This window comes from Nicotiana tomentosiformis, chromosome 4 (assembly GCF_000390325.3).
Source record: "Nicotiana tomentosiformis chromosome 4, ASM39032v3, whole genome shotgun sequence".
Taxonomy (NCBI): domain Eukaryota; kingdom Viridiplantae; phylum Streptophyta; class Magnoliopsida; order Solanales; family Solanaceae; genus Nicotiana; species Nicotiana tomentosiformis.
The window spans coordinates 120,185,221-120,202,918 of NC_090815.1; the positions used below are offsets into that span (position 1 = coordinate 120,185,221).

The 17,698-nt window shown below is 39.9% G+C and overlaps 1 protein-coding gene across 1 annotated transcript; it reads left to right on the top strand.

Annotated features, from left to right (window-relative positions):
• Positions 1 to 300: 300 nt before the first annotated feature.
• Positions 301 to 789, top strand: LOC138910452 (uncharacterized). Its single transcript, XM_070201693.1, has one exon. The coding sequence runs from the start codon at positions 301 to 303 to the stop codon at positions 787 to 789; it is 489 nt and encodes a 162-aa protein (XP_070057794.1).
• The last annotated feature ends 16,909 nt before the right edge of the window (positions 790 to 17,698 follow it).

The window sequence follows — 17,698 nt, forward strand, 5'->3', positions numbered from 1 at the left end:
GCCTAGCCCCGATTTTATGCTTTTCCAGCTAGGCCTGAGGCCGAGTCATCCAATGTAGTGATCACAGGTATTGTTCTAGTTTGCCATAGAGATGCTTCAGTTTTATTTGATCCAGGATCTACTTATTCCTATGTGTCCTCCTATTTTGCTTCATATCTGGTTGTGACTCGTGATTCTCCTAGTGCTTCTGTGTGTGTGTCCACACCGGTGGGAGATTCTGTTGTGGTAGATCATGTCTATCGTTTATGTGTGGTTACTATTGGGAGTCTTGAGACTAGCGTGGATCTTCTACTACTTGACATGGTATATTTTGATGTCATCTTGGGTATGGGTTGGCTGTCACCTTACCATGCTATATTGGATTGTCACGCCAAAACGGTGACCTTAGCCATGTTGGGGTTACCTCGACTAGAGTGGAAAGGGACTCTTGGCCATTCTATCAGCAAGGTTATCTCTTATGTGAAAGCTCGGTGTAGGGTGGAGAAGGGGTGTCTAGCTTATTTGGCTTATATTCGCTATCCCAGCGTAGAAGTTCCTTCTTTGGATTCAGTTCCAGTTGTCCGTAAATTTCCAGATCTATTTCCTGCTGATCTGCCGGGGATTCCACCAGAAAGAGATATTGACTTCTGTATTGATTTAGCTCTGGGCACTCAGCCCATTTCTATTCCACTATATCGTATGGCCCCTCCAGAGTTGAAAGAATTAAAGGAGCAGTTACAAGACTTGCTGGATCAGGGATTTATTAGACCTAGCGTCTCGCTCTGGGGTTCGCCAGTGTTATTTGTATAGAATATTGATGGCTCTATGTGGATGTGTATAGATTATTGGCAGTTGAACAAGGCCACTATCAAAAACAAATATCCATTGCCCAGAATTAATGACTTATTCGATCAACCTCAGGGTGCCAAGAGGTTTTCAAATATCGATTTGAGGTTTGGTTACCATCAGTTGAAAATTAGGGCATCTAATGTCACTAAGATAGCATTTGGGACTCGGTATGGACATTACGAATTCGTAGTGATGTCATTTGGGCTAACAAATGCCCTAGCAGCATTTATGGATTTGATGAACCAGGTATTCAAATCCTATTTGGATTCTTTTGTGGTTGTATTCATTGATGATATCTTGATTTACTCTAGCAGTCGAGAGAAGCATGAGCATCATCTTCGAATTGTGCTTCAAACTTTGAAAAATAATCAATTATATGCCAAATTTTCAGAATGTGAATTTTGGTTAGACTCAGGTGCCTTTTTGGGTATGTTGTATCGGTAGAAGGCATAAAAGTGGATCCTAAAAAGATTGAGGCTATTCAAAATTGGCCTAGACCTACTTCAGCTACAGAGTTCTGGAGTTTCCTAGGTTTGGTAGGTTATTATCGCCGGTTTGGGGAGGGGTTTTCATCTATAGCATCTCCATTGACCAAATTGACCCAGAAGGGTGCCCCATTCAGATGGTCAAACGAGTGTGAGTTGAGATTTCAGAAGCTCAAGACCGCTTTGACTACAGCGCCAGTGTTGGTATTACCCATAGGTTCAGGATCTTATAAAGTATATTTTGATGCAAGATGGTAGGGTTATTGCATATGCGTCGTGGCAGTTGAAAGTTCACGAGAAGAATTATCCTGTTCATGACTTAGAATTAACAGCCATTGTTCATGTGCTGAAAATTTGGAGGCATTACCTTTACGGTGTCTCGTGTGAGGTATTCACTGATCATCGTAGCCTACAGTATCTGATCAGGCAAAAATATCTCAATTTGAGGTAGAGAAGATGGTTGGAGTTATTGAAGGACTATGATATCACCATTTTGTATCACCCCGGAAAGGCCAATGTGGTGGCCGATGCTTTGAGTAGAAAGGTTGTGAGTATGGGCAGTCTTGCGTATATTCCGGTTGGTGAGAGGCTGTTAGCTGCAGATGTTCAGACTTTGGCCAATCAGTTCGTGAGGTTAGATGTTTCAGAGCCTTGTAGAGTTCTAGCTTGCACAACTGCTCGGTCTTCTTTATATGAGCGCATCAGAGAGCGGCAGTGTGATGATCCTCATTTTCTTGTCCTTAAGGACACGGTGTGGCACGGTGATACCAAACAGATTGTTGTATGGGAAGATGGAGTTCTACGGATGCAGGGTCGAATTTGTGTGCCTAATTTGGATGGACTTCGTGAATTAATTCTTGAGGAGGCATACAGTTCCCTGTATTGTATTCATCTAGGTGCTGCCAAAATGTATCAAGATTTACGGAAAAATTATTGGTGGAGGAGAATGAAGAAGGATATAGTTGCATATGTAGCTCGGTGTCTAAATTGTAAGCAATTCAAGTACGAGCATCAGAGACCTGGTGGTTTGCTTCAGAAGTTAGAAATTCCTAAGTGAAAGTGGGAGAGTATCACTATGGATTTTGTTGTTGGGCTTCCACGGACTCAGAGAATGTTCGGCGCGGTAAGGATCATTGTGGACAGGTTGACCAAGTCGGCACATTTCATTCCAGTAGCGGTTACCTATTTTTTAGAGCAGTTAGCAGAGATTTACATCCGCGAGATTGTACGCCTTCACGGTGTGCCCATGTCTATCATTTCTGATCGAGGTACGCAGTTTACCTCGCACTTCTGGAGGGCTATACAATGTAAGTTAGGCACGCGTGCTGAGTTGAGTACAACATATCATCCACAGACAGACAGACAGTTAGAATGCACTGTTCAGATATTGGAAGATATGCTTCGCGCTTGTGTTATGGACTTTGGAGGTTCTTGGGATCAGTTCTTGCCACTTGCGGAGTTTGCCTATAATAACATCTACTAGTCGAGCATTCAGATGGCTCCATATGAAGCATTATACGGGAGACAATATCGTTCGCCAGTTGGCTGGTATGAACCGGAAGAGGCTTGGTTGTTGGGTACCGATTTGGTAAAGGATGCCTTGGATAAGGTTAAGATTATTCAAGATCGACTTCGCACAGCTCAGTCTAGGCAAAAGAGTTATGTCGATCGTAAAGTTTGTGATGTTGCCTTCATGGTTGGAGAAAGAGTATTGCTCCGGGTTTCACCTATGAAAGGTGTAATGAGGTTTGGAAAGAAGGGAAAGTTGAGCCCTAGGTATATAGGACCCTTCAAAATTCTTGAAAGGGTGGGTGAAGTAACCTACATACTTGCATTACCACCTATTTTATCAGCGGTTCATCTGGTGTTCCATGTGTCTATGCTCCAGAAATATCATGTTGATCCGTCCCATGTGTTAGATTTCAGCTCAGTCCAATTGGACAAGGATTTGACTTACGAAGAGGAGTCGGTAGCTATTCTAGCCTGGCAGGTCTGGCAGTTGAGGTCTAAGAGTTATCCATCAGTTCGAGTGCAATGGAGAGGTCAACCAGTTGAAACATCTACCTAGGAGTCCGAGTCGGACATGATGAGTAATTATCCATATCTTTTCACCAGCTCAGGTACTTTTCTAATTCCGTTTGAGGACAAATGTTTGTTTTAGAGGTGGAGAATGTGATGACCCAATATGTCATCTTTAATTTTCAATATTCATTTCTGTGTTCTGAGACCTCAAAAAGAACTATTCAGCATTCCTCAACTTGCGTGCGCAGTCCGTAAAAATTTTCGAAAAGTTTTTATGTGAAAAATGTATTAAAATATGAAATAGAACTTTATAACTCAACTAAGTTGACTTTAGTAAACATGTTGATAAAATGGACTTGGATCAGTGTTTTGACAGCTCCGGTAGGTCCGTATCGATATTTCGGACTTGGAGTATGCCCGGAATTAAATTCGGAGGTCTCTAGCTCAAATTATCGCCATTTAACGAAAACTGAAAATCTAAAGGCTAAAAATTTCCAAAGTATGACCGCGGAGTTGACTTTATCGATATCGAGGTTGGAATCCGATTCTAAAAATTGGAATAGGTCTGTTATGTCATTTATGACTTGTGTGCAAAATTGGAGGTCAATCAGACTTGATTTGATAAGTTTCGGCGTTGAATCTAGAAGTTGAAAGTTCTTAGTTTCATTAGGCTTGAATTGGGGTATGATTCATGGTTTTAGCGTTGTTTGATGTGATTTGAGGTTTGAACTAAGTTCGTATGATATTTTAGAACTGGTTGGTGTATTTGGTTTAGGTCTCGGGGGCCTCAGGTGAGTTTCAGGTAGCTAACGGATCAAAATTTGTACTTAAACAACTGCTGGAAATTTTAGCCTTCTAGTGCGATCGCACCTGCAGAATTTAGCTCGCAGGTTTGGGTTGAGGCCGAGGTCACGATCAGGAATTAGTTGAGGCCGAGGTTGCATAAGTGAGCAGATGGTCTGAGGTCGTGACCAGGCATGAGTTGAGGCCGAGGTCGCAGAAGCGAGCAGATGGTCCGAGGTCGCGACCAGGCATGAGTTGAGGTCGAGGTCGCAGAAGCGAGCAGATGGTCGAATGTCGCGACCAGGCATGGATTGAGGCCGAGGTCGTAGAAGCGACCAGACATGTTGATAGGATCAGGAACCCGGGTAGTGCGTAATTTAGCCAAACAATGGTATAATGACAATAACAAAGACAATGGAAGTTGATAACAACGACAATTAAAGCAGATAAAAAGACACAAATTTAATGTGGTTCGGTCAGTGTGACCTACGTCCACAAGCGGAGAGGGAAAATTTCACTATAACAATAAGAGTACAAAAGAGAGTACAAAATTAGACTAAACACTCTAATTAATCCTAAATACCCTAAGAGAATAACCTTACAACATCACTCCAAAGAAAGAGTTCACACAAGTGCTTCCCAACAGTAACTCTCATACAAAACACTCTTAATAAAGGTGGAAAGGAAGAAACAAGAAATGAAGACTCAAGTCTTTTTGGTTTGTCTAAAATGAACTAATGGCCTTCCCTTTTATAGGCAAAAAAAGTCTAGGCCTCTTAGGTGTAAAAGAAAAGATACAACTTATGCAAATGATGTCCGCCACACAATGCAATATTGTTTTGTCCCAAAGAATATTGCCAACAAAGTCCACACTTTTCAAAGATGCTTATGCTTATGTGAGATGGACTCCATTAGCCAAAATATTGGCCATAATTACAAATCTCCACCTTGGCCTAATTTTGACTGATATAGTAAGTTTATTCCACCTTCTCCGCAAAAGCCGCAATGGGCATATGTCAAAATTTAATGCCATCAAAATCAGACAAGTTGTCTGATACCAAAACTGTAGTATAGCCTATAATATTAGAGCCCAATAAAGTATACAACGAACCAAATCTGTGTGCTTTCATGATCACAATAGCACCTTGAAACATTTTCAGAACTCCACCTTCACCAGTGAATTTGCACCCAAGGGATTCTAAAGTTCCCAAAGATATGAGATTTTTCTTCAACTCAGGAACATATCTAACATCGGTGAGAGTTCTCACCACACCATCATGCATTCTGATCTGAATTGTACCTTTGCCAATAACATTACAAGTAACATTGTTACCCAGTTGGACAACTCCACCTGCAACTGAATCATATGTAGAAAACAAGTCCTTGATAGGACACATATGATATGAACAACCGGACACATATGCCAAACAAGTCTTTATGCTTTTTTTTTCCAGTTTATAGCATTCAGAGATAATGTGACCTTTCTTATGACAATAGAGACACTCTAAATTATTGTATCTGGATATGGAGTCGGATTTTCCCCTAACAAACAAGCCAACTTCCGCTTGAGTTCCACTAGCTTCTCCAGTAATATCACTATCTATATGTTCTTTTGATTTTAAGATAGATTTAATATCCTATAAGAGATATTATCCTTTGTATAAAGCATAGTATCTCTTATATGCTTAAAAGATGGGGGTAGATAACAAAGCAGTAACAAGACTTGATCCTCATCTTTAATTTAAGCATCTATATTACTCAAATCCAAAAGAATGGAATCAAAGGTGTTAAGATGAGAGAGAATAGAGGTACTTTCACCCATACAAATTTTATAAATCTTCTGCTTCAGGTAAAGTCTATTTTCCACCGTCCTCTTCATATATAAGGTTTTCAATTTTTCCCACATGCCTTTGGTTGTGGTTTATACAGAAACTTCACGTAAAACCTCATTTGAGCGATTTAAAATGATACCTGGTTTTGCCCTTTTGTCTATGATGGCAAACTCCTCATCCGTCATTTTATTCGACTTATTCTTCTTTCCTTGCAACGCCAAGTCTAAGCCATCCTGAATTAGGATAGCTTCCATCTTTAATTGCCACATTTTGAAGTTTGCACTTCGGTCAAATTTCTCAACATAGGTCTTTGTTAGAGTCATTTTGGCTATTGAAACTAACTTGGTTAGATCCGGCTCTGATACCAATTAGTTAGGATCAGGAACCCGAGTAGTTGAAATTTAGCTAAACTACGATATAATGACAATAACAAAGACAATGGAAGTTGATAACAACGGAAATTAAAGCAGATAAAGAAGACACCAATTTAATATGGTTCGGTCAGTGTGACCTACGTCCACAAGCGGAGAGGAGCAATTTCACAATAACAATAAGAGTTCAAAAGAGAGAACAAAATTAGAGTAAACATTCTAATTAATCCCAAATACCCTAAGAGAATAACCTTATAAGATCACTCCAAAGAAAGGGTTCACGCAAGTGCTTCCCAACACTAACTCTCATACAAAACACTCTTAATAAAGGAGGAAAGGAAGAAACAAGAAATGAAGACTCAAGTCTTGTTGGTGTATCTAAAATAAACTAATAGCCTTCCCTTTTATAGGCAAAAAAGTCTTGGCCTCTAAGGTGTAAAAGAAGAGATACAGCTTGTGCAAATGATGTCCACCACACAATGCAATATTTTTGGGTCCCAAAAAATACTGCCAACAAAGTCTACACTTTGCAAAGATACTTATGCTTATGTGAGATAGACTCCATTAGCCGAAATATTGGCCATAATTACACATGGGTTGAGGCCGAGGTCGCAGAAGTGAATGCTCAACCGCATAAATGGCTAAATTAGTCGCAGGTGCGAAAAGCTCTGGACAGAGCATATAAATTCAGGGGTTGACCATTTTTACCCATTTTTGGATTTTAAGAGCTCGGGTGGGGCGATGTTCAGGAGATTTTTCAAGAAAATCATTGGGGTAAGTGTTCCTTATCCTACATTGATTATAATTCATGATTCCATACTCATTTATATCATGAATCCGTGAATTTATGGAAGAAAAATCAGATTTTTATAAAATCTTCCAAAAACGAAATCTAAGATTTGGAGGTCCATTTGACATCTGAATTTGATAATTTTTGTATGGTTGAACTCGTATCGGAACGCGTCTTCAGATTTCGTGAGTTTTTAAAATGAATTTCGGATTTTAATCCAAAAAATTAGTAAATTTATATGGAATTAATTCCTACGATTCGTGTTGAATATATTGAATTGTTTGTGACTAGATTTGAAGCTTTCGGACAAGAATTCGCGAAGCAAAGGTGTATTGGAATCTTGAGTTGGTTGCAAATCTAGGTAAGTGTCATGGTTAACCTTGACTTGAGGGAGTAGGAGTTATTTGTCTATTTGCTATGTGATTTAACGTGCGGGTATAACGTATATGTGAGGTGACGAGTACTTATGCATTGTGGTTGAGTCAAATCATGCGGGAGTAATTTATTTCATTTTGAATTATTGCTTATTTAATTAAGATATTCCTATGTAATTATTATTGATTATTTGATCATTATTCATAAAATTGTTATTGATTTAATTATTGTTGAATATGGTGAGAAAGAGTATGAAAGCACGAAGGTTGATGCCATTCCATTTATATTATTTATAAGAAAAAGTGTAAAAGCACGAAGGGTGATGTTGTGCCATTTTCAGAGAGTGTAAACGCACGAAGGGTGATGCCGTGCCATTTTCAGAGAGTGTAAAAGCACGAAAGGTAATGCCGTGCCAAAAGAGAGTTAAAGCACGAAGGGTGATGTCATGCCAATTATTATTAATTATTTATCGAATTATGGGAGGAATGAGAGTAAAAGCACGAAGGGTGGTTCCATGCCATTTTCATTTTATCAGTTGCTCATTTTATTGTTGAAGAATTAATTGGATGCTAAGTGATACTTCTCATGCTGAAATTATCATATAAACCCCTTTCGTATGTTCCCTCCCAAATTATAAATTGTTATTTATTGTATTATTGTTGCTTCGTATTTGTATATACTTGTACATGCTATTTATGTACATATTTTTTCATAGCCTCGTCACTACTTTGTCGAGGTTAGGCTCAACACTTACGGAGTACATGGGGTCGGTTGTACTCATACTACACTCTGCACTTCTTGTCTAGATTTTGGAGTTGGTCCCAGTGGTGTACCATAGACTTGCTCGGATTCAGCTACTAGAGGCGACTTGAGGTATAACTGTATAGTGTCCACAGTTCTGAAGTCCCCTTCTATCTTATCTTAGTTGTGTATTATCTTTCAAACAACTTGAACTTTATTAAGACATTTATTTGTATTATTGTAGTAGTTCGTGCACTTGTGACACCAGATTCGGGATGTATTTGGATAATTCGTTTGTTATGGTTTTTTGCACTTTCAGTAATGGAATTCTATTTAATTTAATTTGTTTAAAAATGGCAAAGAATATTCTAATGTTGGCTTGCCTAGCAAGTGAAATGTTAGGCGTCATCACGTTTCCGACGGTGGGAATTTCGGGTCATGAAAAGTTGGTATCAGATCACTATGTTACTAGGTCTCACGAGTCACGAGCAAGGTTAGTATATTCTAAAGGATCGGTACGGAGACGTTTGTACTTATCTTTCAGAGGCTATGAAGTTTAGGAACAATATCACTTCTTTCTTACTCTATCGTGCGATTTTATTCTATCATCGATGATTGAACCATTCTATTCTTATTCTCTCGCAGATGGTGAGAACACATAATATATCTACCGATGGATAGGGACCAGAGCCCCCGGTGGAAACTATGACCAGGGGTAGAGGTCGTGCCAGAGGTCATGCCAGAGGCTGAGGTAGAGGCAGAGGTAGAGCTCAGTCTAGAGCTCGAGCAGCAGCACATGTTGTAGAACCTCAGGTAGATCTTCCGGAGGAGGTTCCAATTCGGATTGTACCGGTTGGACCAGTTCAGGTTCCAAAAGGATTCATAGCTACTCTAGTGCTTCAGGACGATCTAGTCCGTTTGGTAAGTCTTATGGAGGGCGTGGCCCAGAATGGTACAATTCCAGTGGCACCAGTTGTCTCACAGAATGGGGGAGGAGAAAAAACTCCCAATACTACTGCTCCAGAGCAGATAGCTCCCCAGTATCAGGCTCCGGCAGCCCCGCCAGTTGGGGTAGTTCAACCAGTTGTTGCGGTACAGGCTGGTGATAGGCCCACTATGTCTTTTGAGGCTTTATTGAGACTGGATAAGTTTACTAAGCTCTTTCCAGTTTACTTAGGTGGTACACCTTCTGAGGACCCACAGGATTATCTTGACCGCTGCCATGAGGTATTGTGGAACTTGGGCATAGTTGAGACCGATGGGGTCGATTTTGCTGTATTCCAAATGACGGGATCCGCTAAGAGATGGTGGAGAGAATATGTTGACCAGACCAGCTGGGTCGCCTGCAATGACTTGGGAGCAGTTATCACAGTTATTAGAAGTTCCTCCCTATCACATTAAGAGAGGATTACCGCAGGAAATTTGAGTGCCTACAGCAGGGCAGTATGACTGTTACTTAATACGAGATCCGTTTTGTGGATTTAACCCGTCATGCTATCATTTTACTACATACTGAGGTTGAGAGAGTGAGGAGTTTTATTGAGGGACTAACAAACCCTATCAAGCTTCAGATGGCGAAGGAGATCGGAAGTGAGATTTCCTTTCAGGCGGCTACTAATGTTACGAGGAGGATCGAGATGGTTCTTGCATATGAGAGAGAACAGGGGTCTGATAAGATGCCTCATTATTTCTGTGGGTTCAGTGGTGCCTCCTCTGGAGGCAGGTGGTAATTTTGGTAGAGGCCATCCTCCCAGGCCGTTTCAATCAGTGCTCCAGGCTTCCTATAGTGCTTCAGGTGGTCACGGCCCTCATGTGTCTCATTCCGACCAGCTAGCTTATAGTGCACCACCAACTCCTATTAATGCACCTCCGATTTGGAGTCATCAGAGTGGTTATCCTGGTCGAAATGGCCAGTTCCAGCAGTCACAACAGCCGAGGACCTGCTATACTTATGGTAATCCGAGACCCATTACTAAATTTTGCCCTGGGGAATCGGGCATCGGGCAGTTCACAGCAGCAAGGTTCCCTAGCTATGATTCCAGCACCAGTTGTTCTTCCAGCCGCCCAGCCAGCTAGGGGCCGGGGTAAGACAACTAGAGATGGAGGTCAGGCAGTTTGAGGTGAAGGCCAGCCAGTTAGAGGCCGTCCTAGGGATGCGGTTCAGAGTGGTGACCTAGCCCCGATTTCATGCTTTTCCAGCTAGGCTTGAGGCCGAGTCATCCAATGTAGTGATCACATGTATTGTTCCAGTTTGCCATAGAGATGCTTCAGTTCTATTTGATCCAGGATCTACTTATTCCTATGTGTCCTCCTATTTTCCTTCATATCTGGTTGTGCCTCGTGATTCTCTAAGTGCTTCTGTGTATGTCTCCACACCGGTGGGAGATTTTGTTGTGGTAGATCATGTCTATCATTTGTGTGTGGTTACTATTGGGAGTCTTGAGACTAGCGTGGATCTTCTACTACTTGACATGGTATATTTTGATGTCGTCTTGGGTATTGATTGGCTGTCACTTTATCATGCTATATTGGATTATCACGCCAAAGCGGTGACCTTAGCCATGCCGGTGTTACCTCGACTAGAGTGGAAAGGGACTCTTAGCCATTCTATCAACAAGGTTATCTCTTATGTGAAAGCTCGGCGTAGGGTGGAGAAAGGGTGTCTAGCTTATTTGGCTTATATTCGCGATCCCAGCGTAGAAATTCCTTCTTTGGATTCAGTTCCAGTTGTTCGTGAATTTCCATATGTATTTCCTGCAAATCTGTCGGGGATGCCACCCGAAAGAGATATTAACTTCTGTATTGATTTAGCTCTGGTCACTCAGCCCATTTCTATTCCACCATATCATATGGCCCCGCCGGAGTTGAAAGAATTAAAGGAGCAGTTACAAGACTTGCTAGATCAGGGATTCATTAGACCTAGCATCTCGCCCTGGGGTGCGCAAGTGTTATCTGTACAGAATAATAATGTCTCTATGCGGATGTGTATAGATTATCAGTAGTTGAACAAAGCCACAATCAAAAACAAATATCCGTTACCCAGAATTGATGACTTATTCGATAAGTTTCAGGGTACCAAAGTGTTTTCAAAGATTGATTTGAGGTCTGGTTACCATCAGTTGAAAATTAGGGCATCTTATGTCCCAAAGACAACTTTTCGGACTTGGTATGGGCATTACGAATTCCTAGTGATGTCATTTGGGCTAACAAATGCCCCAGCAACATTTATGGATTTGATGAACCGGGTATTCTAACCCTATTTGGATTCTTTTGTGGTTGTATTCATTGACGATATCTTGATTTACTCCAGTAGTCGAAAGTAGCATGAGCATCATTTTCGAATTGTGCTTCAAACTTTGAAAAATAATCATTTGTATGCCAAATTTTCAAAATGTGAATTTTTGTTAGACTCGGTTGCCTTTTTGGGGCATGTTGTATCGGCGGAAGGCATAAAAGTGGATCCTAAGAAGATTGAGGCTATTCAGAATTGGCCTATACCTACTTCAGCTACAGAGATCTAGAGTTTTCTGGGTTTGACAGGTTATTATCGTCGGTTTGTAGAGGGGGTTTTATCTATAGCATCTCCATTGACCAAATTGACCTAGAAGGGTGCCCCATTCAGATGGTCAGACGAGTGTGTGTTGAGCTTTCAGAAGCTCAAGACCGCTTTGACTACAACGCCAGTGTCGGTATTACCCATAGGTTCAGGATTATATACGATATATTGTGATGCATCTCGCATTGGGCTTGGTGCAGTATTGATGCAAGATGGCAAGGTGATTTCATATACGTCGCGGCAAATGAAAGTTCACGAGAAGAATTATCTTTTTCATGACTTAGAATTGGCAGCCATTGTTCATGTGCCGATGATTTGGAGGCATTACCTTTACGGTGTCTCATGTGAGGTATTCACTGATCATCATAGCCTACAGTATCTGTTCAAGAAAAAAGATCTCAGTTTGAGGTAGAGACTATGGTTGGAGCTGTTGAAGGACTATGATATCACCATTTTATATCACCCCTGAAAGGCTAATGTGGTAGCCGATGCTTTGAGTAGAAAGGCTGTGAGTGTGGGCAGTCTTGCGTATATTCTGGTAGATGACAGGCCGTTAGCTGTAGATGTTCAAACTTTGGCCAATCAGTTCATGAGGTTAGATGTTTCATAGACCTGTAGAGTTCTAGCTTGCACAACCGCTTGGTCTATTTATATGAGTGCATCAGAGAGCAGTAGTATGATGATCCTCATTTTCTTGTCCTTAAGGAAACGGTGTGGCACGGTGATGCCAAACAGGTTACTGTGGGGAAAGATGGAGTTCTACGGATGCCGGTTCATATATGTGTGGCTAATGTGGATGGACTTCATGAATTAATTCTTGAGGAGGCACACAGTTCCCTGTATTCTATTCATCCAGGTGCTGCCAAAAATGTATCAATATTTGTGGAAACATTATTGGTGGAGGAGAATGAAGAAGGATATAGTTGCATATGTAGCTCGGTGTCTAAATTGTCAGCAAGTCAAGTACGAGCATCAGAGACCTGGTGGTTTGCTTCAGAAGTTAGAAATTTCTGAGTGGAAGTGGGAGCGTATCACTATGGATTTTGTTGTTGGGCTTCCACGGACTCAGAGAAAGTTCGACGCGGTATGGGTCATTGTGGACAAGTTGACCAAGTCGGCACATTTTATTCTAGTAGCGGTTACCTATTCTTCAGAGCGGTTTGGAGAGATTTACATCCGCGAGATTATACGCCTTCACGATGTGCCTGTGTCTATCAATTCTGATCGAGGTACGCAGTTCACCTCGCACTTCTAGAGGGTTGTACATCGTGAGTCAGGCACGCGTGTTGAGTTGAGTACCGCATTTTATCCATAGATACACGGACAGTCAGAACGCACTATTCAGATATTGGAAGATATGATTCGTGTTTGTGTTATGGACTTTGGAGGTTCTTGGGATTAGTTCTTGCCAATTGCGGAGTTTGTCTATAATAACAGCTACCAATCGAGCATTAAGATGGCTCCATATGAAGCATTATACGAGAGACGGTGTCGTTCGCCAGTTGGGTGGTATGAACCGGGAGAGGCTCGGTTGTTGGGTATCCTTTTGGTACAGGATGCCTTGGATAAGGTTAAGATTATTTAGGATCGACTTCGCACAGCTAAGTCTAGGCAAAAGAGTTATGCCGACCGTAAAGTTCGTGATGTTTCCTTCATGGTTGGAGAAAGAGTATTGCTCCGGGTTTCACCTATGAAAGGTGTAATGAGGTTCGGAAGGAAGGGCAAGTTGAGCCCTAGGTATATAGGACCCTTCAAAATTCTTGAAAGGGTGGGTGAAGTAGCCTATTGGCTTGCATTACCACCTAGTTTATCAGCGTTTCATCCGGTGTTCCATGTGTTTATGCTCCGGAAATATCATGGTGATCCGTCCCATGTGTTAGATTTTAGCTCAGTCCAATTGGACAAGGATTTGACTTATGAAGAGGAACAGGTAGCTATTCTAGCGCGACATGTCCGATAGTTGAGGTCTAAGAGTTATCCATCAGTTCGAGGACAATGGAGAGGTCAACCAGTTGAAGCATCTACCTGGGAGTCCGAGTCGAACATGCGGAGTAAATATCCACATCTTTTCACCAGTTTAGGTAATTTTCTAATTCCGTTCGTGGACAAACATTTGTTTTAGAGGTGGAGAATGTGATGACCCAATAGGTCATCTTTAATTTTAAATATTTATTTCTGTGTTGTGAGACCTCAAAAATCACTATTCAGCATTCCTCAACTTGCGTGCGCAGTCCGTAAAATTTTCCGGAAAGTGTTTGTGTGAAAAATGGATTAAAATGTGAAATAGTACTTTAAAACTCAACTGAGTTGACTTTGGTCAACATTTTGAGCAAACGGACTCGGATCAGTATTTTTGATTGCTCCTGTAGGTCCGTATCCTGATTTTGGACTTGGGTGTATGCTCGGAATTGAATTCAGAGGTCCCTAGCTCAAATTATCGCCATTTAACAAAACTAGAAATCTAAAGGCTAAAAATTTCCAAAGTTTGACCGCGGAGTTGACTTTATTGATATCGAGGTCGGAATTCGATTATGAATATTAGAATAGGTCTGTTATGTCATTTATGACTTGTGTGCAAAATTTGAGGTCAATCGTACTTGATTTGATGGGTTTCGGCATTGAATGTAGAAGTTGAAAGTTCTTAGTTTCATTAGGCTTGAATTGGGGTATGATTCGTGGTTTTAGCGTTGTTTGATGTAATTTGAGGTTTCGAATAAATTCGTATGATGTTTTAGGACTAGTTTGTGTATTTGGTTGAGGTCCCGGGGGCCTCGTGTCAGTTTCATATGGCTAACGGATCGAAATTTTGACTTAAACAGCTGCTGGAAATTTTAGCCTTCTGGTGCAATCGCACCTGCAGAATTTAGCTCGCAGGTTTGGTTTGAGGCCGAGGTCGCGACAAGGCATAAGTTGAGACCGAGGTCGCAGAAGCGAGCAGATGGTCCGAGGTTGCGACCAGGCATGAGATGAGGTCGAGGTCGTAGAAGCGAGCAGATGGTCTGAGGTCGCGACCAGGCATGGGTTGAGGCCGAGGTCGCAGAAGCGACCAGACATGGGTTGAGGCCGAGGTCGCAGAAGTGACTGCTTGACCGCAGAAATGGCTAAATTAGTCGCAGGTGCAAAAAGCCCTGAGTAGAACATATAAATTCAGGGGTTGACCATCTTTACCTATTTTTGGATTTTAAGAGCTCCGGTGAGGTGAATTTCAGGAGATGTTTGAAGGAAAATATTGGGGTAAGTATTCCTTATCCTATATTGATTATAATTCATGATTCCATACTCATTTGCATCATGAATCCGTAAATTTATGGAAGAAAAATCAGATTTTCATAAAATCTTCCAAAAACGAAATCTAAGATTTGAAGGCCCATTTGACATCAGAATTTGATAATTTTTATGTGGTTGAACTCGTATCAGAACGGGTGTTCGGATATCGTGAGTTTTTCGGGATTCGAGACGGGGTCCCATTGTCAATTTTTAAAATGAATTTTAAATATTAATCCGGAAAATTAGTAAATTCATATTGAATTAATTCCTACGATTTGTGTTGAATATATTGAATTGTTTGTGACTAGATTTGAAGCTTTCGGTCACGAATTCGCAAAGCAAAGGTGTATTAGAATCTTGAGTTGGTTGCAAATCGGAGTAAGTATCGTGGTTAACCTTGACTTGAGGGAGTAGTATTTATTTATGTATTTGCTACGTGATTTAACGTGCGGGTACAACGTATATGTGAGGTGACGAATACTTATGCGTTGTGGTTGAGTCAAATCATGCGGGAGTAATTTATTTCATTTTGAATAATTACTTATTTAATTAAGATATTCCTGCGTAATTATTATTGATTATTTGATCATTATGCATGAAATTGTTATTGATTTAATTATTGTTGAATATGGTGAAAAAGAGTGTGAAAGCACCAAGGGTGATGCCATGCCATTTATATTATTTATAAGAAAAAGTGTAAAAGCACGAAGGGTGATGCCGTGTCATTTTGAGTGTAAAAGCACGAAGGGTGATGTCGTGCCATTTTCAGAGAGTGTAAAAGCACGAAGAGTGATGCCGTGCCAAAAGAGAGTTAAAGCACGAAGGGTGATGCCGTGCCAATTATTGTTAATTATATATCGAATTTTTTATTCTTGATTTTTCTCGAATTTTTGGGTTTTCAGATTTTTTTCGTTTTTTTTTTCATAAAGTCTTCATAGTACAAAACGTAAAACTTGTGCTCCAAATATTTCTTTAATCATAGTAAGGCAGAACTATATAAGGTGTTTTTCAATAAAATAATATAAATATGAGATGAATCATGGCATTGTACTAAAATATTCAAGAATAAAGATAATAAAATCTCATAAAATAAATATTATTTATAAGCCATAATGAAAACAAACATATTTTAAAATTATGACTAATAAGTACTATTATTTACATGACTAACCACTAAAAGAAAAATAAGTTATATATTTTATCTAAACCATGAAAAAACTAAAAACAATATATCCAATACTATTTTCATTCATAGAATAATTGAATTGAATGTCTTTTATTAGCATTAGTATTGATTTGATTTTAGCTTAGGATTTATTTGAGTTGATAACATTTATGGACTATAAAACTTATTGGAACATCTAAAAATTATAAGCACATTCTTGAAATAATACGTTAAAAAATAAAACTATGAAAAAGCTTAAGAAATATTTATAAACTACACTTCCATAAATATTTTTATGTATTAAATATATTTAAATTTCTATACATATAATGTCGGGTTGGTTTGGTTTTGTTTTGACTTTTGTTAGTTAAAACCAAATCAAATATGATCGGGTTTTTTTTTTTCGAACATCAAACCATAGTCGGATTTGAGCTCATTTTGTACTTCCCAAATCATCTACATTGCAGATATTATTCATCCAATCTTTGTTTCAGATGTTTTTTTACTAGTCTTTCCTCACACAACAATTCTTGAACATAATTGGTATCACACAATTTATGAATTCACACAATTAGTTTAGATTGTATATTGACCAGCCCCACTCCACGCAACAAATCATGAATAGTTGGTATCAGACATTTCAGTTCAATGTAAAGATTCACACAATTCGAGAACATTCACACAATTCTGTCACGACGTGATTTTCACTCAACCCTTGCCGCTCGTTGAGTGAACCATGTACTAGTATCAAACTTCAAGTTCAATAGCAAAAACTCTAACGTGCTTAAATATTAATTCTAATCAAGTTGCAGTTCTTAAGCTGGCTGATAAAAATAATAAATAAAGAGTAAATCCCAAACTATTTTAATACTGACCCTGTAACCATCCAACCGGTCGTTTTGAGCATTTGCACTTCGCTCGGTAGTTTACGGGCATGAGTAGCTCCGTATGATGTATTATGACTTATGTGAATCGTCGGTTTTGATTTTCAAATTATTCGAAATCGAATTAGAAGAATGGATTTCATTGTTGAAGCTTTAAATTGGGAGAGTTGTCCGAAAAATTATTTGGAGGTCTGTAGTAGAATTTGGCTTGAAATGGCGAAAGTTGAATTTCTGAAAAGATTGATCGAGGGATTTACTTTTTGATATCGGGGTCGGAATCCGATTTCAAAAATTGGAATAGTTTCGTTATGTCATTTATGACCTGTGTGCAAAATTGGAGGTCATTCTGGATTGATTTGATGTGTTTCGACATAAGTTATAGAATTTGAAAGTTAAAAGTTCATAGATTTTTGATTTTAGGTGCGATTCATCGTTTTGATGTTGTTATGCGTGATTTGAGGCCTCGAGTAGGTCCGTGTTATGTTATAGGACTTTTTGGTATAATCGGACAGGATCCCGAGTGGCTCGGATGAGTTTCGGACGAGGTTCAGATCACATTCGTTGCATAGTGCATTGCTGAAGGCTGCTGGTTCTGGTGT

Bases quoted from the DNA above. Each gene is read 5' to 3' on its own strand.
- LOC138910452 (XM_070201693.1), top strand. From the start codon at position 301: ATGGTATATTTTGATGTCATCTTGGGTATGGGTTGGCTGTCACCTTAC.